Source organism: Mesitornis unicolor, unplaced genomic scaffold (assembly GCF_000695765.1).
Source record: "Mesitornis unicolor isolate BGI_N332 unplaced genomic scaffold, ASM69576v1 scaffold19668, whole genome shotgun sequence".
Classification (NCBI taxonomy): Eukaryota; Metazoa; Chordata; class Aves; order Mesitornithiformes; family Mesitornithidae; genus Mesitornis; species Mesitornis unicolor.
This window is the reverse complement of record NW_010204073.1, coordinates 47,418-70,901: the sequence shown is the minus strand read 5'-3', so window position 1 is coordinate 70,901 and position 23,484 is coordinate 47,418. Positions and strand designations below refer to the sequence as shown.

Below are 23,484 nucleotides of genomic sequence, written 5' to 3'. Positions count from 1 at the left end.
TTTGGCAGTACACAAAAGAGGAAAAAGTTGTCACGTACCTGCAACCAGGTCTATGCATCACTGCATCATGATGTTCTTGGACCCTGCAACCTCAGCAGAGCCCATCTGGGTGAAAAACTGGCTGGGAACCCTGCTTTGCTGCTGCTGTTGCTGGTGGTCATTCAGAAGGAGCATGTTTCCCTGCAATAGTCCAGTTCTGCCCTGTGCTGTGCTGAGTGACATAAGCCTACCCCAGAATGAATGAGGATGAGAGCTCAGTGTGAATAAGGGTGATTAAAAGGGATTCCTTGTCTAAACTGAAGTGACAGACAACCTTATGTATCTTGGAACTGCCTGGGCATGTGTGTTTTCAGGTGAAACGCAGACTGAAACTGATTCTCCATCACATGTGCTCTTTAAAGATCTCTGCACATTTTGCAAAAGAAAGGGTTTTTCATCTCATTGTCTAGGTAGAATTCCAACTGGATGTTTTCACACTCCTCCTGCTTCAATTTCCCTGACACTTCTGCCAAGATGTTCATCAACCCTTCTGCTGAATTGTTTGAAAGCACAGCTGCTTTTCATCTCAGACCTTATGTAATTTCAATGGTAGATAAAGAACATCTAGAAATTGGTGTCTAGCACTATTGTAGACATTGTGGCCTCCAACTGCTGCTTCAGAAGGGTGTAAGACCCCTTGTATGACATCTGTCGGCTGCATATAGATGTTCTGGATACATTAGTTATCGCAGATGGTGTAGGCAATATGACATGTCCCAGGTGAATTCAGGTGGGTAGGTTGTGAGGCATTTTGGGGTGCCACTGAAGATAAAGTTGGACTTGATGGTTGGGCTTAATGATCTTAAAGGTCTTTTCCAACCGAAACCATTCTATGATTCTATAAAGTGATCTACAGTGGTGCACTGTTCTTTGAATCCTGAATCGGGCAGGTGTGCCAATGCCATTGCCCACTAATGTCAAGTTCAAAACTGCTAGAGCAGTTTCTAGAGCAGCCAGGCAGCTACTGTACAGCTGGGCAGAGCTGCTTGTCCTCAGAGGTGAAATAAGTTGCTCAAACAGTAATAGCGTAGTGTGGTAGTGGTAAACATAAAAACTTATTGTTTACTGATTTGTTATTCTAGATCAAGCCATAGAAGTGGGTAAAAGCTCTCTGCCCAACTTGGAAGTGCATAAGCTCTGTTTATTTGTATAACATTATGTTACAGTCACATTAAGGGAGTGGGCAAGAATGCACCCCTATATTCCTCTGAAGAGTAATTGATATTGGTGTGCCTGAATAATCCAAAATTGCAGACATAAAATCACCAGTTAACTTTTATAGGTTTATACCAACACTGCCAGTTCTCTGCTTTTCTTTGCAGCTTACAGCATAAGCACATCTTTTAGCTGCTTGTCTGCAGAGTACCAAAGGTGTAAGGAGGGCTAGTGAAGGGGGATGCCAAACTCACAGATCATTTACCAAAGAATAACATAGTACCTCTGACTTCAATGGCCTGGCTCTCTCAGGAATTGGGCAAGTAGGCACAGATCTTGCCTTTGCACCTTCAGACTTGTCTGAATTTTAATATAGTTCAAAATCAGGAAGATGGCAACTGAAACTCTGGGGTAATGTTCACAATTTGTATGTGTACCTTCACTTTTGTGAAAAATTGCAGGAAGGTTGTCATTAACCCTCTTCCTCTAAGTAAGACTTAGAAACTATGCATTTTGTGAGCCATTCAGCACAGGACAATGACCCAGTCTTACAATTTAATATGACTTTATCTTGCATGCAGTTTTGGCAGAGTTTTATCACTTTTTTTTTTCTCTAGATGAAAGTGCTAATAGTTGAGGCTGTAGTCACCAACATTACTATTATGACTGATTCTCTCCAGCTTTGATTGGATTTGTGTAGCCAGATTTCCTTATCGCTACTATTAAGCATTTGATCTGATGGTAAATACTTGTTCAACTGAACATAAAATGGGCTTGCTTATCCAGAAGCTTTACATTCACAGAAAGGAATGATAATTTGCTAATTATTCTCACTTTTTTAACTCTCCTTACGCCGTTCAGCTATTTAATGATTTTTTTCTTTTAATCTGTACAATTAACCAAAATATAATGGCAAGAGTAATCACTGTAGGAACACTTGGAAAGTCAGAACAGAGCTGTGCAGGATAGTTATAAAGGAATATATCCATAGCAGGAGTTATAAAGCAGCTGAAGTAAATGAAGGGCTTTGGAGAAAGCCCACAGCAGCAGCAGCAGGGGCTGCAACTACAACTTTTCAGGGGAACAAGTGGTGGGAAAAGGAGAAGAAAACCAGGGACCCCTCTACAGACAACTGCTAGGTAATATTAAGAGGGATGCAATGGAAGACTGCTGCCATAGGACTACTGTACCTCTTAGATGGAGACAGAGAGGTACAGAGTTTGCAGGAAAAAGAGAAGGGAAAGGAATACAGTCAGATCAGAAAGTTCCTCACCAAAATAGATTACCTAAAATGGATGCCCAAATCTGCTTTGAAGAGCAGCAATGCAGAAGAAATCCTGCCTTCCACCTAGCTGCAGCTGTATGTGGTTCAGGGGCCTGAATCCACTATGCAGCATTTCTTCTCCAGGAGGTAGCTGTGGCAGGCTTGTGGCGAAAAGTGGTAGTAGCAAATTCTACAAACAACAATTTTCCTCCGGTCTGCTAAGTGAGCTAACGTCATTTCTTCTGGCACTTTTTACTTTCCAGGTGAAGTTTAATCTTAGCCTGTCACTTGGTGCTTTTGCTTAAAATGCCAGTCCCCAAAATACAGTCAAATTTTGCTCTCTGTCTCTTTCTATATGGAATTGAAGTTGTACAGAACAGAACTATATTTAACTGGCTTATAAGGGAGAAATATCAATTTTCAACTTAATTTAAACTTGAGCCATAGGATAAAACACCCAGATATTTAGTATTCAAAATGATATATTAAGCAAGAAAACAGGCCATTATATAACATTTTATTTGTCTTCTGACAGGCATTGGAAGATCATGGTATGCCAATAGATGACAGCCAATTTAATCTACTAACAGAGAAGCTAGGGTTACCAGGTGGAGTGTTGAGTTTTCTGGATTTTGTGGCAATATTGGAAGGTAAAGGGATTTTAACACCAACAGAGCATGATACAAACCTTTCCTGGAAGATCCAGATTTTGTTGTTGTTGTTCGGTTTCTGTTTTGTTTTTTTTAGGGAAGGCTATTGGTGAAATTAGGAAGAGATCAGTGATAAGCTCTACAGCAGATGAATGACCTTCCAGTCTGTAGTTCTTTGACTCCTGATCCAGTTAAGCTGCTGAGTATCCAACTCAGGACTGGAGGAAAACAGGAACATGTGGGATGTGACCTAACAAAAGGTTCACATAGAGGTGTGATGTAGTTGTTGCTAACAGATTGCAAAAAGTAACTGACTGATTGCTCTGCCTTGAGTACATCCTTGTTCTCAGCATTTCTAACTCTTACTTGCAGTCTTAGAATTATGTTATATCCTAAATTACAGTGGATGATTTTATAGTACTGATGTCCAGCAACATTTTGTATACTGTGTAAAAAGCAAGAGACAATGACTACCCCTTTCAGGAATGAAAGATCTGTAAGTAAGTGGTGAGATTTAGTGGCAGTATATACAACTGGAGCTCTGTGATGTGATCTGGTTATTTATTGGTTTATGGTTTTAATTTAAAGTATTGTCTTTGAATGTTAGAGGTGCTAAGGGACATTGCTACTACTGAATGCCAATATGTGTTTATCTATAACATAATCAGTAGTTTTATTAAAGTATCACGAATCCCAGTAAGAGAGCAAGGTTTAGTGTTTGTTTAGATACAGGTGTGTTGTTCACCCATATAATGAGTACGTGGTCTTCATTGATTTACTGTAGCTGAGGAATGAATACCAGAGGAATATATTAGTAATGGGGGACCACATTTTTTCACCTCAGCTACTTGCCTTACCCCATCAGTAATTTCACTGATTTCATGGGGTAAGTAAGGGTTTCAATTTCCACCTCTTAAAAATGAAGCTGATGGAATCTGAACTGATTTCTTAGCATGGAACCTTGAGTGTAAGGTACTAGTAAGTAATTATTCATTTCTCATTTCTTTTATACATCTAGATTTTGTGAGTAAAATTTTGATGCCATTGAAGTCAATGGGAGTTTTGCCATTGGCTTCAAGGCCTGTTTGAACACTGGTATTATGCCTCTGTTATTCTCAGAGGTGCACATTTAATTTCTTCATACTGTTACTATTTTTTTCTGCTATCATTATTTCTCTTTTGGAACTAAGACAAGGAGGAGAGCTGACTTGTGTCTGGCTGATATAATATGCAGGGTTTTCTTCATTCAGGCCTAGAAGTTTAGAAATTTGTGAATATAGCCAGCTAATGATCTGTCCAGCAATATATGCATGCCTTCATCCAGTAACCAAATAAAAGATGCTGGAAACAGGTTAACACTGGGGGAAATGAGGGTGCCAGCTCTTTGATTTAAAGCAAGAATCAACAGTGTTTTGTCTGGATTTAAAGTTTTTGCTTTAGCCAGTTACGAAAATCACAGCTTTTCTTTCCATACATTACTATATCTCATAGTTGTTAAAGGAAGTGCGACCCACATTTAACATAAAGTAAGTCTCAGAAACCAGAAGGCAAAGAAAAAACGCTCCTAACTTTTATTTTTCAATTATTTGTGATTCACTGGGGTGGAGGGTGGTTTGTCATTACACAAAAAGAGACCTGATTTTCTTCTTATAAGCTTTAGTGGGAAGATAACATGAGTGCAAATTTTCTTGACTAGACTTCAGTAGATACTCAAACTGAAAAATAAAGAAGGGTAGTGAGTGTCTGTAGGGGGGAGTAGGATTTAAAGCATAAAATCAGGAGAAGTTAAAATGATGCAGTGAATACTATTTAGTGAGTCTTTGGAGTAGAAGTTTCATAGACTCTTGTGTGTTGGTGTATGTAAATCTTTTTTTAAAAGAAATAAACATTCCTCTAGAATAGACCATTAACTTAGCATTTTTCTTACCAATCAGGAGTAGAGTGTAGTGAAATGTCAGTGTGTACTTTTTTCTTTGCAATTGTTTTCCCATTTTAAAATCTGATGTGAATTGCTTTACTCCTCTACATGGCTCATATATTGCAGAAAAATTCTAAAATGCTCAAGAGACTACAAAAGATGCTTTTTCCTCCAGAAGCAAGGCAAGATAGGTTCCTAGAGTATCACTGCACAATGAGCAGAAGGAATCAGATCTGGAACAGTGACCAAAATAGCTTTTCTATGGCCTTAAAAGTACCGTAGCCCTTTAGGACTGGAAGTAAGTGGGTGCCCTGCTGGGAAGATAGCTGTCTCCCTTTGCTGATCCTGCTGGGCTGTGAGATCAGAAACTTACGACAATATGAAGCTGCTGTTTGTGCAGGACTGACTCTTACCAGAGCAGAACATCAGGCAAAATAATTTCAGGGGTGATGCTCTGTAAAATCAGGAGCGTTTTGGTGGCAGATCTCCTGAAATAGCTCACATCAGTTCAAACCAGAGGAGGGCTCAGCCAAGATAGGATTGCTCCAGGGGAAGATGGTCTAGCCTGCAGCAGTTGTGCTGCACAGTCAAAAATATAACAAATTACTTTCTCTGACACTGTCTGCAGCTCCTGTGTTCCCTCACTGAGACAGACAGGCGATATGACAGCAAGTGTCAGCTTTTGTGGTGCTCCTTTTCTCCTCCTCCAGTCTGTTACCTCCTTTCCTCAAAGCAACAAAGCACCAGAGAAGGCTAAAGCAAAAGCAAAAGACCTTGTCTCAGCTGTACTTTCTTCAGTTGAGATTATCTTCTTCACTTTGTGTTAAATTAGGTGGACACCACTAATACTGCATGCAGCTATTGGACTTTGTTGTATTTGGGCTGTAAAGAATATGATTGCAGGGTTTCTTGTGTTGTTTATGTTATATTACAGTGTTATTTATCAGATATGTTTAATATCATCTTTTCAATGTTTGCTATACTTTGATTTCATTGTTGCAGATGCCAGATGGAATGAGCCAGGAGCTGCATTATGTAACAGCCCAAACCATAGAGTAAATGATGCTAAATTTCATTACATGACTGCTGAAGAATGTCTTATTTAGCTTAATGATAAGCTGATGGAAGTCTAAGGGGTAAATACATCAAGCCATGGTTAGCTTTTAGCAGTGAAGCTGGTTGTTATTTCGATACAAGCATTTGTTTTAAAAGTTGGTTTGGAGGAGCTGTCAGGAAAGTGACTCTAAAAATTATATTGGGTTTCATGTCTTCTGTATTCTCAGAAACTTCCAGTTCAAATACATTCAGTTTTCAAGGCAAAAGCTTCTTTTTTTTTCCCCTAATTGTCTTCTCTGCAGACTCTGCCAGGAAAATAGGATCTGAGTTATTTTTTCCCATCCTTTTTTGAACATAGCTATTAAAGATTCTGCAATTAGAAAAGAATAACTCTGTACTACTCATTCATAGAAGAGTCCATCTATTAATGAGAATTATCTTTCAAGAAGACATTCTTTGTCCCTAGAGTTTGTAACACAGTGATCTTAATCAAGAGTTGTTTTCCAGCTTTTCTGAATTTTTTTATTATTTTCTGTAATTACCATTACAATGTACTCCTTGAATTCCTACCATGGATATGCACAGAGTAAGAAAGATCACACTTTACAAAGGCAAGAAGCTGCAGTCGTTACCCTTTTGCTCAGTTCATCCCATCTCACCACTGTTACCTGGGAGAAGTGGAAAGACCAGTATTCAGGAAAGGGATCCTCTGTTTAAACCAGCTTGGACACCCCTATCAAAGCAGATCATACTGTTCATCATTACTTCAGATTTCTGAAGAACTGTGCCATTTTAAAGGTGTTTGAACATTTTGTGCCTGTTTTAGTAGGAGAAGATGTTCAGTTGGTAGATCAGCTGAACGCCCTGGTAACAGAGGATACAGAGAAGGCAGAGTTACTAAATGCCTTCTTTGCCTTCGTCTTTACTGCTAAAATGAGCCCTCAGGAGTCCCAGACCTTTGAGACCACAAAGGAAGTCAGCAAAAAGACCCTGCCTCAGCTGAAGAGGACTGGGTTAGAGAACAATTAAGTAAGCTGGACATCTACAAATCCATGGGCTCTGATGGGAGGCACCCACGAGTACTGAGGAAGCTGGCGGAGGTCATTGCTAGGCCTCTCTCTATCATCTTTGAAAAGCCCTGGAGAACAGGAGAGGTGTCTGAGGACTGGGGAAAGCCAGCGTCACTCCAGTCTTCAAAAAGGGCAAGAAGGAGAACTCAAGTGACTACAGACCAGTCAGCCTCGCCTTCATCCCTGGAAAGGTGATGGAATAGCTTGTTCTTGGTGCCATCTCGAAGCACGTCAAGGAAACGAGGATTATCAGGAGCAATCAATATGGATTCACCAGGGGAAGCCATGCTCGACCAATCTGATAGCCCTTTCCAATGGCATAACTGGATGGGCTGATGAACGAAGGGCAGTGGATGTGGTCTACTTTGACTTCAGCAAGGCTTTCAACACCATCTGCCTTGACATCCTCACAGCCAAACTTAAGAAGTGTGGGTTGGATGGTTGGATAGTGAGGTGGACTGGGAACTGGCTGGAGGGCAGAACTCAGAATTGTGGTCAGTGGGGCAGAGTCTACTTGGAGGCCTGTGTCTAGTGGTGTACCTCAGGGGTCAGTACTGGGTCCAGCTCTGTTCAATATATTCATCAATGACTTGGCCAATGGGACAGAGGGCACCCTCAGCAAGTTTGCTGGTGATGCAAAGCTGGGAGCAGTGGCTGACACTCCAGAAGGCTGTGCTGCCATTCAGCAAGACCTAGACAGGCTGGAGAGTTGGGCAGGGAGAAACTTAATGAAAGTCAACATGGACAAGTGTAAGGTACTGCATCTGGGGAAGAACAACCCCATGTATCAGTATAGGATGAGGGCTGACCTGGTGGAGAGCAGCTCAAGGGAAAAGGACCTGGGAGTCCTGGTGGACAGCAGTATAGTGCTGATAGAACGTGGAGGTTAATTTGTAAATTTGTATGGGGGTGGCTTCTTGACGCTCCCTACATTTTCTCAGATCTGTACATGCTTGAGACGAAAGCAATAACACTGCAGTTCACTGCAGACTATCCCAAGTGTTTAGCGAGGCAGTACTACAAATGCTTTGTATTCTCAAACTGTGTTAAAATATTTGCCTGTTGTCAAAACAAGTCTAGAGCAAACATTTGTTATTTATGTTTAAAAACACATAGTTGACATGTTAAATATATTTAGTTAAATATTCCTTGTTAGGACACCTATTTTGCCTTCCGTGAAACAGACAGTAACCATGCTGGTATCATCAACATGCTTAACTTTCATCAATTCTTGACAAAGCTTTCTGCTTGTCTTAGAGATGAGGAATTCCTGTGCCTACTTGGTTTGTTGGGAATGAAGCTGACCTCCACGTTAAATTACCAGGAATTCTGTCAACTGTTCCACATCCAAGAAACTAAGGAGGTACCTCCTCGGCTCATGCCATCTCACAAGTAAGAAAGAAAAATTTGTGTAGTACCTACAGTAATCTGATGTGCTTACAGGAATGAATATGCTGTATGATAATTATTTGGTACAATTGAGAAAAGATAGTATTAAAATATGTCTTTATCAAGCTGATGTTTGGTAGCTTTACCAGGTTGTCAGTGATTTATGACTCCATTAAATCAGATATTGAATCCACCACTAGGTTAAAATGCCAGAACTATGCCTGGGGACTGCTTAAATCTGTAAGGTTAAACAGACATACTGGTGCCTGAGTTGGAGCCGTAGAGCTGAGCTAGCCTCCAAACTGGACAACTTCGATGCAACTTCTAAGCATGCAGAACTGTGGACATGGTTTGGAAGCCAGATGTCATTCTGGATTGAAGAACAGCCAAGGTATCACCTGTCTGGCACAGTGTTTTTCAGTTCTGAGACTAATACTGTTGTCAGTAGCCCAAGGCCTCATGCTCCAGACCTCTATGCCACCAGGACACTGAGATTAGACCAGATGAGGTCAGGTGCACAGGAGCACTGAGGTGCTGTGCAGTGGGTCAAGGATAGGGAGAACAGTGCTGCAGCCTCCCTTCCTGCAAGAAGTGATGCTGCTTAAAATGTCTGGAATTTTAAAGTTTGAGCTTAACTTTAATGACAAACAGCATTTGGGCTCTAAAAAATTTATTCTAAAGACTCAGTGTGAAACCATTTAACTATGCAAACAGGGATAAATTCATAAATATAAAGACAAGATACAGCAGGACTGAAAAAGCTCCTGATCAGCAACTCATCTCCACTGTGGCATTGAAGATGCGATATATACACATAGGCTTATTTCCCAGTTTTTATTTGTCTCTTACAGCATTACTGTTGGCTCTGATGTTAGTAATATTTATCTGCTTGGTTTGTGTTTCTTTTTTCCTGAATTGGACAACTGAGTGAATCAAGGACATTAGTTTAAAACAAGAAAGGAAATGAATGATGACCGAGTCTTGGTAACAGTTGGAGTCTGAGACCAATTACTGTCACACTCTCATTTCTGTTTCAGTTTGGACTTAGCTAGAAATTGAAATGATTTGACATTAGCTCCAGAATTTCCTCATTTCAAATACTATTACTGTTTCAGAAGTTCAACAAAGAAAACACAGTAATTGAAAGCCTTAAGAACACTTGCAGATTCCAAGCTAAGTTTTTAAACTGTATTTGTTGGTCCATTTCTTCTTGCAAGCAGTGGGAGTGGGGAAACCTCAGAAGGCTGTCAGGCACCTAAAATAGATGAATGTGGCAGTCATGTTTCTAAATCCAAATGGAGCTGTCAGCAAAGGCTGTCATGGCCCAGAGCCCCAGGAGCTCAGAAGTGACCGAGTTTGCAGTGTTGCATTTCTCCAGGATCTAAGTTCTGATCTGCAACATACCGTGGGTGCTGAACTCAGTGGGTAGGTCAGATGTAGTTTCCACATCTTGCCTGGTCTGCAGACTCAGTAGTCCTCTGCCTCTCATTGAGAATCTTGGTCTAGGGAGCATTATTCCTGGAGCGTGGCTGAAGCAGGCTCTGAAGCCATGTCTGCTGCATTTCCTTGCAAAGCAGTAGCCGGAGGAGAAATGCTGCTAGGATGTAGTATCAGGTAGGCAGCTGTGTTAAAAGAAATGAACAGCCTTTCCTTAGCTTTCTAACTGGAAGTGTTAATAAAGCTAGAGAGACCGAAAGAGAGACTCTTCTTCTCAGGTGAAGAAACATAATGCTACTTCAAAGAATGGTGTGACATAAGTTGCCCTCGATTCTCATGTACATGCATCCTTGTGTAGCGCACAAATTTAGTCAGCTTTCTGTGTAGTGTGTTAGCTATGCTGGATCCTAATCTGAGGCACCCATATTCCTCTGTAGGTTTGGATTCAACCAGAAGAATCAGGCCTCCAGAAGTTAGGCACTTGTAATGGTGGCTAAATTTGCAAATGTGAGTTTTACTCCCCAGACTTACTAGTCATGCCTTGGTGACTCACAAAGATAGTTTTGATCTAAGTTACTGATATAAATCAAGGATAATCTTCCTGGAGTCACTCCAGGATATAATTGTTTCTGAGATAATTAACATTTCCTTCTATGCGTACAAATGATCTGTGCGGGCTCTTGAGTTTGAGGGAGAATTGAACAACATTGATTTGAAAATAAATAGGGAATTACAAAATTTAAAACATCTTCGCTAACCTGCAGCTAGGGAAATAAGGCAGTATTTAAAGAATTAAGTTTACACAGATGTGAAGTAACAGTCTTTATTGGGTATCTTAGAAACTACGAAACAAATCCACCACTACCATAAAGAACAACAAAAGGGAAGGAAACTTGTGGAGATTAAAGAGCCCACTAACGTAGAGCATAGTTAGTTGTTATTTTATTTTTTTTCCTTTCCTGAGAAAAAAACAGACGATAACGGATGCAGAGCTAGCTTGTGATCATGCTCATTACTACCTTGTTATCAAAGCAAGAACCAGATGGCATGACCTAGCAAGGGTAAGAAGAATGTTTTCTTTAAATAAATAAGCATCACTAATAGATTTCAGAACATTATGCAATGTTGATCTTCAGATTCTATAAATATTCAAAGAGACCTTTGCAAAATAGCTCATTAATGATAAAAACTTACTACGTGATTAAAAAAAATCAACATTTTGAATAATATTCAATTTTTGTAATGTTGATTATGTAGTAGATGCTATTATAGTTATTTCTAAAACTTTCTTCATATTTTACTATTGTTGGTTTTATTTAATGCTTCTGTTGTAAGAGTAGTAATGGGCTTCATCAGAGGCCTGTTTGACACACCTACTCTACCCAGTGTTGACCAGAATGGTGAAGCATTGACTGGGATGCTTGCACCATTCAAAATGCTCTCATAAAACTGTCCCGTAAAAATTATTTCCATCTTTTAAACTTCTAAACTTGTTGAATAATTGCAGTATTGGAACAGAGTAGCATAAGGAAAAGTGAATACAATGTTTTCATTAAATATCTGTGTAAACGAGACAATAGTACTGGTAATCTCAGTAACCAACCAACCAAAACCCAAAGCAAAAAATCTAATTCATATTAGGTATAGAACAAATTGGGGAGCAAACCTGCAGGTCTGCCATTTTCCAGTGCCTTTATCTTCCACTGGCATGCTTCAGCCATGGGCATACCCACAGCTGCATGCTCACATCCCCTGCGTTTGCCATAGTAAGAAACTTACCACACAGAGTACATCACCTAAACACCTGTGATGTCAATCCCCTTTCAACCTTTTGAGAGTTGCACATCCATAGTGGAAATTGGGAATCAGCAAAAAATCAAATAATAATATGAAATCCAGGAATGTATGATTTTCCATTTCTTTCTCAGTTCCTATTATTCATTAAGCTTATAGAGAGATCAAACATTTTGCCTAACTTGTTGATTCTTGTTACTGATGATTTCTTTCACATTCCAGAATTTTCAGGAATTTGACAGTGAAGGCAATGGCATTATACAACCAAGGGACTTGAAGAAAATCTTGTTCAGATTTGGCATTCCAATCACCCCAGAAGAATTTAAGCAGCTTTGGGCAAGGTATGACAACTCTAAATGATTAGCTCTTGCAATAATGCATCTTTTAGAGGATTACAGGGCCTTCAGTAGTGCAGTGAATGACAACAGACTACACTGCACAAGAAATCTTTTATTTTGTTATGATTGTGACCTCAGATCATAACACTGTCTTATAGGAGGCTGTGTCTTATCATACTAAGCTCAAGAGTACAATTAGATCCATCAATTTCCAACGAATTCGAAGACAGAACTTTTGCTTGGCTTCAGTATTAATGATCTCTTTAGCATGCATTTTTTTTCTTGGCCAGCACCTTAGATCACTGGTAAATTAATCTGGTTTTCATCAGTTTTGTTTATGCACACAAATGTCTACATCAGTTTGTGATGGGTGAAAGTCATTTCCAGATATCTCGGACCGGGTGGGAACTGCAGACAAAGCTTCTATCAGGAGGCATGTGGACAGCCCCATTGCATACCTGTCTGAACGCAGTGCTACCAGCCTCTTCTTTTCAGAGCGCTGAATTTACTTAGAATATTTTCAACCTAAATGAAAGTGATTCAGTCAAAAGAAAATGCTACATACCAAACACATAACAAAAGAAAGGTAATTTCATGCTGTGTAAAGATGGCAAGTAATACCATGAAATGTTTTTATAGACAAGTAATTTGTTGTGAAGTGGGGGAAAATACTTGTTTGCCTTCAACAAAGAGGAGCTGTGCTATAAACTGTGTTTGAATTGGCATAGATGTCAGCTGTATGTGGCATTATATAAAAAGCTACCTTCATTACAGGTCTATTTAAAAAAATAATCACTCTCTAACATATAGAACCTAAGTGTATTGCATTTCAGTTTCAAACTGCATTAACTATATAGATTTTTCTTAGCAATGATTCATCTCTGAATCATTTTCTACTCCATTAGATTTTACTTTCCATTCTTATTCCTTATGGATGCCATGGCACATTGAAGAGTATCCTTTTCATGCAGTTATCTGCTGCACAACTTCACTCCCATCAGCCACTCCTTTTATAGAATAGCTAAAAATCTCTTATGTGCTTGAATAAAGGAATTAGAGTGAAGCTGAGGCTAAATTAGGCATTACCATGCATCGGAGCACTAGCAGGGGAAGAAACTGTAGGAGGAAAAGCCTATGGAAGGGTTGAAGGTGTATGAAGCTAAACCTATGTTTCTGAAGGATGATTACAGTTTTGAGCATCTCATACTTGTATGACCAGTTTGAGACACTTGAGACTGGATTTTTAGGGCCCCAGTTCTCTGCATCTCAGGCTAAACACTGAAAGGCAACAGTACAGAAAACTGGAGAATACTCCTGACAATTTGATCCTTAGGGTAGTATTTTCAGAATCGATTCTATAATTACAACACATAAGCCCTATCTTTCGAGTCTCATACAAAGTCATTCACTCATTCTCAGTGTGGTATGGCACCCCTATAAGGAAAGGAAGTCAGTGAGATTTAAGCTGTTAAGTCACTTAAGAACATCTGTAATGCCTTTCTGTGAGGAACACATGAATATTTAAAAAGAGCATTTTTTTCAAGGCATGATACAGATGCAAAAGGATATCTTACTCACCAAGAATGTTTACAGAAACTGGGGAGAGAGTTTGCACCCACTGACACAGGGCTCAGCAGACACATCATGGAAGACAGCTAGACACATTTACAAGCACATTATAATAATCAACAAAAGAAGCATTCAAAGCTGGAAGAGCAGCAGAAACAGTAAACTAACACTCTGTATGTAAGAGAAATTAAAAAACAAGACCAAGTAAGTTATTTATGAGCTTAGCATATAACTTTCCGTGTTTGTGTTTAGTTTGTTAAGATGACTTTATGTACAATACAAATGTAATTCTAGCAAAAAAAAGACTCTGAAAAGGAGCCTCAGAAGGTACTGGACCAAGCTGATCCATAATGTTACTTGCTTGATTTGATGGAGATAAGCCTAGCTCAGTGTGCACTGTGAGCACCTTTTTGAGAGGTGCTCTCCATGGCTTATATTCCCGATTTTGCAGACTTTATGGCAGCATCTATACTGACAAATAGGGATGTCCAGACACATTCCCAGACCCGGTAATCCATGCTGCTAGACTGCCAAGACAGTCCTCGTCACGCTTTGGCCTATGTCAGCTAGTGTTTTCCCTGATCACTCCTAGCACTGTTTGGGAGCAAGAATGCTTCAAGGACTGTTCCTAATAGGCAGGTTGCAGGCAGCTGCTCCCTTTCAGCGGCTAAGAAAGTTCACTTGCAGAGATATGCCAGCTGGCCTTTGTGCCCAGAGTGCTCCCTGGCCTCTTTACTAGTATAGTCTGAGCTTGTTCCAGTCCTCATGCTGCTGTCAGCTCAGATTGAGGGAGAAGAGCAAGTGCAGCTGTGTCACCCTGTATGTTTCTTCTTCTCAGACTGCTTTGAGCAACGTAGAAGTAGACCTACCTGATTATGCTCAACGGGGGCTTTTCTTGCAGCTGGAATGGTTGGGCACTGTGGTCCCACATCCTATCCTGTCCCTTGGATGAGGGACAGGTAGCAATCACAGTTGGCTTCACATCCCACTAGCAGCTAGTTAAATCATTTATAAATGACTTTGTAGATACAGCAAAAAGCAGCCTTGACAAGTATGGACCCTGGCTCTATATGAGAGAAATAAGCGTCTTGTCTCCAAGCAAGAGGAGTCTCTGCCTCAAACAAAATCAACACTCACAGAGTTAATAGGTCAATGCTCCTGAGAAGGGTGTTTGACAAACAAATGACAGAATGATATCCTACTCAGAGGGGAATCTAATGATCCATGCTTGCCCTAGTGAGTCAGCAGTGATTAGCCTGCTGCTGCTGTAGGATTCCTGCACCTGCCAGCAGATTGAGGCAGCAGGAGAATCCTTTGCCCCAGTGCAGTGCTGTTAAAACTTTCTGTTACCAGGTTATGGATAGACACCGCTTGGATGCTTATCATGTTTTCTGTTTGTGCTTTCACTTTTCCTGGGCTGTTTTTGGGATTTTTTTGTTAGTTGGTTAGTTTTTTGTTTGTTTGCTTGAAGTTTTTTATTTATTTAGGAGTATAAACCCTCAGGAGCAGAAAACAGGTTAAAATATACTCCCAAGAGCACAGATTTGCTTTCTTTTGTGCTTGGAAAGTGTCTGGAAATTGTAGGAACTAATAAATTATTATTGATAAGAATGGTAATTCCCCGTGACATTGTTGGTAAAGGTGTTACACTCATAAACAAAGAAGAGCTGCTTTGTCTTGCAGATAAAGTGGCAGCTTGGGAAATCATTAGACAGAAAACAAACAACAAAACCACAAAAAACCCACAAAACACAGAGAGAAGCTTGTAAGCTAAGACTTTTGCCTTTTTACTCTGCTTTTTAAAATTCTGTTTTTCTTTATCCCAAATAGGCTGAAGGAATCAAGGGCAAAACTGTCCTTTCTTTTCAGCATCGCAGCTCTCCCACCTGCATTGCAGCTCTCTGGCATAAACTGTGCTTATGACACCCACAGGTATCAACAAGCATTCCACCTGTAAAAAATTGCCTAATATACAGCAGAGATGGTTAGGCAGCTGCTGTGTTGTAAGTATTGCTTTCTACTGTATTTGTAACTGTCTGATGTGAAACTTAGGCCCTAACTGTCCCATACTAGGCTCTTCCACTCCATTTGTTCTACCAAACACTTGTCTCTAGTCTTACACTTGGGTGAAGAGCTCTTTTGGTCAAGAACCCTCTGTTTCTTCCCTGTTAGTGCAATGCCAAGTGCAAGGTGGCCCTGCCTCCAATGCTATAAATAAGAAGCAGCTTTGCAGCTAGGGAAGATGCTGTGCTGCAAGCAGAAATTATGCAGTGTGGCTCAAAGATGCAAATACTCATCCTGAAGCAGCTGGAGAGTAATTAAATCAATGGGGAAGACATGCTGGGTAAAAATAAAATAGTCATGATGGGACATGCTGGCAGGTTCACATCATTTAGAATTATTTACTTTTGAGAACCTACCATAACAACAAATATGTATAGAACTATGTACATGGCAACTAGACACACAAATGCATGCTAATGCATTCTAATAAATGGACATGGAATATTCTGCCCCCTGCACTGGAGCTGTCTCATCCTGGGCAATGACAGAGTTTGGTTTAAGCCTGTAGATGGGACTCATATCCCTTCCAAAAATTATGTTCTAATTGTTTCTTAGATTCTGTCATTTCTTGATTTATGTATGTGAGACATTCATTTCTGTTCTTAATCTTTTGAAACTTCTGGCCTCTGCAGCTTCCTTTGGGAATAAGTTCACAGCTTAATCACTCATGGTCTGCAAAAGTATGTCTTGTTATCAGTTATTGCCACCTTTCAGTTCCTCTGGATGTTCTGTTCTCATATCCCACACTTTACCCACCTGCTGGCCAGTGGGAGCAGCCCATGGTAGCTGTTCCTGTCTGGTTCTCTCTCTCAGAAAGCTGGAAGTGCAAGAGGAGTTGAATCCAGGCGTCTGAATTCCTCAGATTTCACCTTAGGCCCTGGAAAGCCAGAAATTACTCTTAAGCCAGAGTCATTGTCTGACGAATGAAATCCATCCATGTGATGACTGTGAGGGCAGCGATCCAGTCAAGTGTCAGCCTTCTGCTCCAGGACCACATAGGCCAGCTGGGATACGGGAAGCACAGGTGGGCACCGTGCCCTTCTGCTGTAAAGGTCAATGTAAGGAGATCTACTTTTGGTCGGAAAAACTGATGCAGTGGCTGCAAAACCTAATGCTGGTGATCCACGTGGATCTTGACCTGCACTTCATTCTCAATGAGTTGGGAAACGGATTCCTTTCACCTTTCAAATTCAGACTGGGAGGAGGCATTTGCCTGAGGTGTGAATTTGTAGGACTCACTACAGCAACAGGAGCAGCACCCACTCCCCGGTCTGTGATCTTGCTTAAGCCCTCTCATTTCTATTCTCATCCAGCCCGTGCCCTTTCTTCTGGCTTTCTCCAAGGGCTACGAACCTCATCCTAACAGCTTTCAAGCAGTTTTGGTGCCCTGCGATTGCACACTGTGAGGCAGACAAAAGCTCTGGACATCTTACAGTTCAAAACATACTGCTGTGCAGGCTTTTTTTCCTTTTGCTTTTGTTGTAACTCACAGGAACAAATTGCCCAAATTAGAAACAGACATCGAACAGTGGCTCTCCAGCTCTTCAAGAAAAATACAAAACACTTGCAAGAAAATACTATTTCTTGGCAACCTAGCTTGATCTATGGTTTTAATCCTCATATTCTCCACACAGCTATTTACTGCTGTGAGTTGAATAATTACTGCTTGGAAATCTTTTATCAGTCCAAAAATGTTGAATGCCTCAAATTTCCAAAAATATGAATCTCAAAAACTGTTTTGATTTTATTTCAGCCTTTACTTTCATTGGGAAGATTTAAGTGGAAGATGATAGTGGTGAAGACTGGCACTGAAAGTAACATGCAGTTGAAAAAGGCTCCAGAAGTCTTCTGCAATGAGAGTATAGTGTGGACCACATCACACCTTCAAAGCACACCTTTGCAAGTTGGATGGAGCAGTGCTAGATCATCTTCTGGAGCTGGAGGAGTTCAATCTCTCGCTGGAATCACAAACTGCCCTTTGGGCGGTCAGCTGTAAAAACAACCAAAAATGTAAAAAAAAAAAAAAAAAGCCAAAAATGGCTTTTAGGCTACTGTATCCTGCCTCCCTAGTGTGACATTCTTGGTCACTTGCTGTCCCTCAGCACCCTCCACCATCCCCCTCCATCACTGCCCCTTTGTGACTGCTGTAAAGCTGTGGGGTTTAAGCTGTGGCACACTACAGTAACTCAAAAAAAGCAAACCCTCTGTCAGGAGATTCTAGATTTATGTTCCTGCTGGAAAGTCTATAGACTTCTGAACATAATAAAAGTTAAAACTCAGAGATGTAATTAGCAGATGTTGGATCTCTAGGGTCTCATATCCAAGAGGAGGTTGAAGGAGTCTGAGCTGGTTAGGCAGTAATTAGGTACATCTTGATTCAAGAGAGTAAAGTCAGTTTGAGTGCAATGCAAGTGCACTCTGACTGATGTGCACCCTCTGCAGCATACTTCCATGCTCTTTCCAGTACAAGTCTTGTTTTGACTGTAAACCAAGTACCACATGATACCAGGAGCAGAACGTGAAAAAGAGGAAGGAATTAACAAGAAAAAAAGAGATTTAGAAGTGAGAAAAAAGAGATTTGAAAGTGAGAGAAAAGGTAATGGCTCTTTAGGGGCTTTTAGAAACTCTAAAACACACTGGCAGTATTGCAGTTTCCTTGAAAAGATTCACATCATGCTTTGTAACCTATATACAACTGTAAGGAAGCTCACAACTATTTACTGGAATATTACTGGAGCAGGAGCTATCAAAGTTTTTAATGGCATGAAACCAAGCCAGGGTGAGAGGGCAATCCAAGCAGCTACAGAAAGAAAGTTGAAGGAATATTGCACTCCCAAGGAAACTTGAACTTTCGAAAGACACGTTTCATATGAGAATGCAGAAGAAGGAATCCTTTGAAGAATTTTTAGCTGATCTTAAAATAACGGATCAGTCAACTGGGCATGATGTTTTCAGAGATTTCATTTTAAGGGATCAGATACTGATTGACATCAAAGATCCAAAGATCCAGAAAAGATCCCAGGAAAGTAGGATCCCTCCCCACAAAAAAAAAAAAAAAAAAAGATAGAAAAATCTGTTTAGTTAAGCTTGGACAGTCCTAAGGAAATACAAGGACATGTATGGAAATATCAGAAGAGGAGCAGGACATGCTGTCAAGAAAGGAAACTAGGAGAATTTTGGAGAGACTTTCCAGAGCTATCTGCAAGTAGCCAAAGTTAAATATATGAGAATTCACAGATTCAAATTATGTCTAGGAGTTTAGAAATTCTGCAGCAGCTATAAGAAATCCAGTTATTTTACGAGACTTTACAATGGGAAAAGCAGAAGCAAAAAAGAATAATCTTCATATGCCCAGTTCTATGTGATAGTGCACAAACCAACAATACAATGAATACCATGCAAATTCTGTGCAAAATCTGCAGGAGGGGGCTGCAGAAGATGAACACCTCTAAATTCAAAACTGGTCCTCAGTCAATGTTACCTCCAAACACACAAAAAATTCTGACTCAGGAATCTCTGCACATGAAGAAAGTTTATTGAAATTGAGGGTTTCTAGCGATAATCTAATTCCTCCTAAAGGAGTATATGAACTTAAATTGTAAAGTGAAGATGAGCATGGTAGTTTAAGTTTATAGGGAGAAAGAGTTAATATTTGGTCTAAAACATGGCTAGTCCTGGGCTTGGTTAAAGCAGTGAGACTGATGAAGGAACCATAAACACAGGAGATGTGTACCCAGAAATATTTCGTGTCTGAGGTAAAATAGACACAGAATACAGAGCTGTATTTTCACAGCAATGTGTGCAGCTAGGAACATTCTTCTGGTTGTGAAAGAGAAGCTCATAAAGGAGCTAGATTATGTAGGAGTAATGGTGGAAAGTTTAAAAATGGAAGAGCCCCTAAGGAACTGGAAGATCAAGTGACTGAGATTGTTCTTACATCCAGTGGGGCTAAGTATATGTTTCAGGACAGACTCTGTCCTATAAAGGATATTTTCAGGTAAAAAGATTGCATATGTTTTTACAAATATTAATCAATTTTTTAAAAAATTATAAATTCAGATTCTTCTGCTGGATCCAAGCAAACTTCTTTGTATGACAGGAGTTTAACACTATGCATTTTCAGACTACTGTACAGGAGATTCTGCTTTCTTATACTTCCTTTAGGCTTAAAGTCCATTCTTGAGTTTTCACAGAAAAAGTATAGGAAAAACCATTCACTTGAAACAACTGTAACTGCTTAAACAGATACTGAAGATCTCAAGTAGAAAGAAAACCAGTAGGGAATTTGAAAAACCGTATCCAAGTGTGCCTGAGAAGTAGGATTAAACAGAAATGCAAATATAAGGACAGAGAAAAAAACATAAAATATTAACTGTTAACAAGAGAAAACAGAGTCATTATAACTATGCCATCCACAAAGATAACAAGGGTGTCCAGAGGCCTGTGAGCATGTGAATGTTACATGAGAGTTCATATCACATGGGTAATCTGTGCAAGTAGCTTTTGAGTTACTACACAAAATGGACATACTGGGCTGTAAATCTGGGAAAAGAATTCCCAACTTAAAGGCATTCATACAGATGATGCCTGACCTTATGTATATTGGCACTAGAAGACACACAAGGTCTTCAAAAGATGGCTCACAGGCAGTATTATTGAAAAAATAATCAATGGAAATGTGTGGCTTGTCAACACCATGATTCAAGGCATGAAGAAAGCAGAGCAAAGCTCTGGCTCTGCTCTCTGATTCTAAGAAATGCCACATAGTTGTTTGTTGGTCTGTTATAGTCAGAGCTGAGACAAACCACTTTGTAGGCAAAAGAAAGACCAGCTTCCATAATATAAAAATAGTATGACTTCCTAGTGGTGTTTTTTTAGGTAGAAAACATTCAATTTGAAAGTAAAGCATAAGTCAGAGAAAAAATTACTGATCAAAGACATACTTTCTAGACAGCTCAAGGACTCTGTTCTTGAAAACCACACAGAGAATGGCCTAACACCTCGAAATACAATTTAAATAAAATTATTATCCTATTTCAGAAAAAAGTGGTCTAGGTTTGGTGAGGCTGTACAAAAGATGACACAACACAGAAAGTCATGAAGGTTACCACCTGTTGGGTAGCAAGGGCATTGCATACCAAGCCCATATGACCAATTCAGATCAGAGTTTTCTGTGTTTAGCAGCATACACTTCAGAGGTAACCGCATAGCGATGTCAATGCGTTGTGATCTGATGTGCCTCACAGAGTGTACAGGACGCTCGTGACTGTTGAAAAATGTGAAAGGTATTGATTCATCAGAACCTGTTGTAAGTATCTGACTTGGGCATTAACCTGAAATCACATCTGGATTGAATTTAACACCAGAACATGTTATGGCATACAGTAATGTTCTACTCTTTGGGGTATGGAGTCCCAGAAATTTCGTATATCAATAGTGCCCTGTTCAGCAGCTCAGGCCTGAAATTACTTTTAAAGAATGAGGGATAGCCAGATATCCTGAATACAATAGTGGTTCAAGCAAGCTGCGAAGCAAGCCATACTTTCACTGAAAAATGATTTCTTGACAGCTGACACTTGGTGGAGCAGGGTGTCCTGGTACTTCCAATTTAGCCCATATAACAGTGGAAGGTACAATGGGTCTGAAGCATACAATAAATCACTAACAACCCTCCTAAGTCATATCATAATTCAGAATTTTTAAGGTAGGTGATGTTGTTTACATACTCAATGGTGTTTCCTGAACCCTGAGAGCTATGGGGGAAATTGTTCTTTTTTTCATAAGAAGTGCAAACTCCAAAAAGATGGAAAGGAAAATGTACTGTTCTTGTAAAGGTAGTACTGAACTTACAGCTTCTTAAAAACAAATGGAAAACCAAGATTTCTGCAGTGCTGTGAGAAGAAAGACAGCACCAGTAACTGTAGCTGAGACCAGATGCCTCTGAGGAGATCCATGAAAGTCTGTAAAGTTCTGAAAAGACTTACTAAGTACTGCTAAAAAGCATATGAGCTTTAGCATGTCCCATGTTAGCCTTCTAATGACTGATTACGCACCTGAGGGACAGGATGCCATCCAAAGGGACCTGTACAAGCTTGAGAAGTGGGCCCATGTGAGCCCCATGAGGTTCAACAAGGCCAATTGCAAGGTCCTGCATCGGTGCAACCCCCAGTATAAATACAGGCTGTGTGATGAAGGGATTGAGAGCAGCCCTATGGAGAAGGACTTGGGGATATCGGTGGATGAAAAGCTGGACATGAGACAACAACATGTGCTTGCAGCCCAGAAAGCCAACCATATCCTGGGCTGCATCAAAAGGAGTGTGGCCAGCAGGGCGAGGGAGGTGATTCTGTCCCTCTATTTCACTCTGGTGAGACTCCACCTAGAGTACTGCGTCCAGCTCTGAGGTCCAAAGCACCAGAAAGACATAGACCTGTTGGGGCAGGTCCAGAGGAGAGACACAAAAAAAGATCAGATGGTTGGAACATCCCTCCTATGAGAACAGGCTGAGAGAGTTGGGCTTGTTCAGCCTGGAGAAGAGAAGGCTCCGGAGGGGCCTTACTGTGGCCTTTCAGTACTTAAGGGGTGCTTATAAGAAAGATGAGGACAAACTTTTTAGCAAGGTCTATTGCAATAGAACAAGGGGTAATGGTTTTAAACTATAAGAGGGTAGATTCAGACTAGGTATAAGGAAGAAATTTGCCCAGAGAGCAAGTTGCCCAGAGAGCTGGCTGATGCCCCATCCCTGGAAACATTCAAGGTCAAGTTGGACCTGATGTAGCTGAAGATGTGTCTCATTGAAGGGAGAGTTGGACTAGATGACCTTTAAAGGTCCCTCCCAACCCAAACTCTTTTATGATTCTGTTATTCTGTTCCTACTAATGAGAAAATGTAAGACTCGGGTGCTGGCTGATTGACAGTGGCTTAACAAGGAGGAGAGTGAACTGGTCGAGGCTGTTAGATCTACAGACAGACTTGGTGAGGGGCTGAGATGACAAATCATGCTTGATTATGTCAGTTACACTGCTGAACTGTGTTAGCACTGCAATAAGCCTTTTGTACTGCAAATCCAGACTCTCTAATGAACACAGCCTCCACACTGTGTACCCTAGGGCTGTCAGAAAGAGCAATCCCCCAGCAAATGGAGTGCAGCTGTAGGTATTAACCCAGATCCAAACTTGTCATTTTTGCCATAAGGGTATCATCCTGTAAGTGCTGAATATACATAGATAATTTATGTATACTTGGTAAACTGCATAAAGATGTAATTCACAACTGTTTTAACTTACATTAATCTCAAGTGACTTTGCTACTTGAAGACATGCAGTAAGGAGAGATGTTTGTGCTTGCCTTGTCCTCTTGAGCCAAAATGCAGAGAGGCTTTTGTTGAATCAAGAGACAGCGAGAGATATTGCTTGGGTTTCTGAAATCTCCCTGATGCCTGTGAAGTATAAGTGACAAAATAAAGTGTGAGGAAGAGTCAAGATTTTGAGGCTTGAGTTTGGCCATGTGCAAGAAATTATAACTATCTCAAAGAGGTTTTAAGGTGCTGATCCGAAGTCCACGAGTCAGCAGAAGCTCTGCACTTCTTCCCTTGGGCATGGGTCAGGCCCTGCGCTACTCCAGATTTTGCTCAGGTATTTTTGTGGAAATAGTTCTTACAATGTCAAAGTTTCAGGAGCTTCAAATTGCAGAAAGCATGCTGCCAAACCCTTATCATTTTAACAGCTGTGCTACATATTTT

General features: G+C 40.4%; 1 protein-coding gene across 1 annotated transcript in view; it reads left to right on the top strand.

The window, feature by feature from the left end:
- EFCAB6 (EF-hand calcium binding domain 6) overlaps positions 1-23,484 on the top strand; it is a gene marked incomplete at its 5' end in the record, with an annotated part of 66,812 nt that overhangs the window by 14,008 nt on the left and 29,320 nt on the right. The window contains 7 exon segments of the mRNA XM_010190950.1: positions 2,994-3,108; positions 6,029-6,153; positions 6,881-7,095; positions 8,410-8,544; positions 10,943-11,039; positions 11,995-12,113; positions 13,655-13,837. Of these exon segments, the coding sequence (XP_010189252.1) occupies positions 2,994-3,108; positions 6,029-6,153; positions 6,881-7,095; positions 8,410-8,544; positions 10,943-11,039; positions 11,995-12,113; positions 13,655-13,837 (989 nt within the window).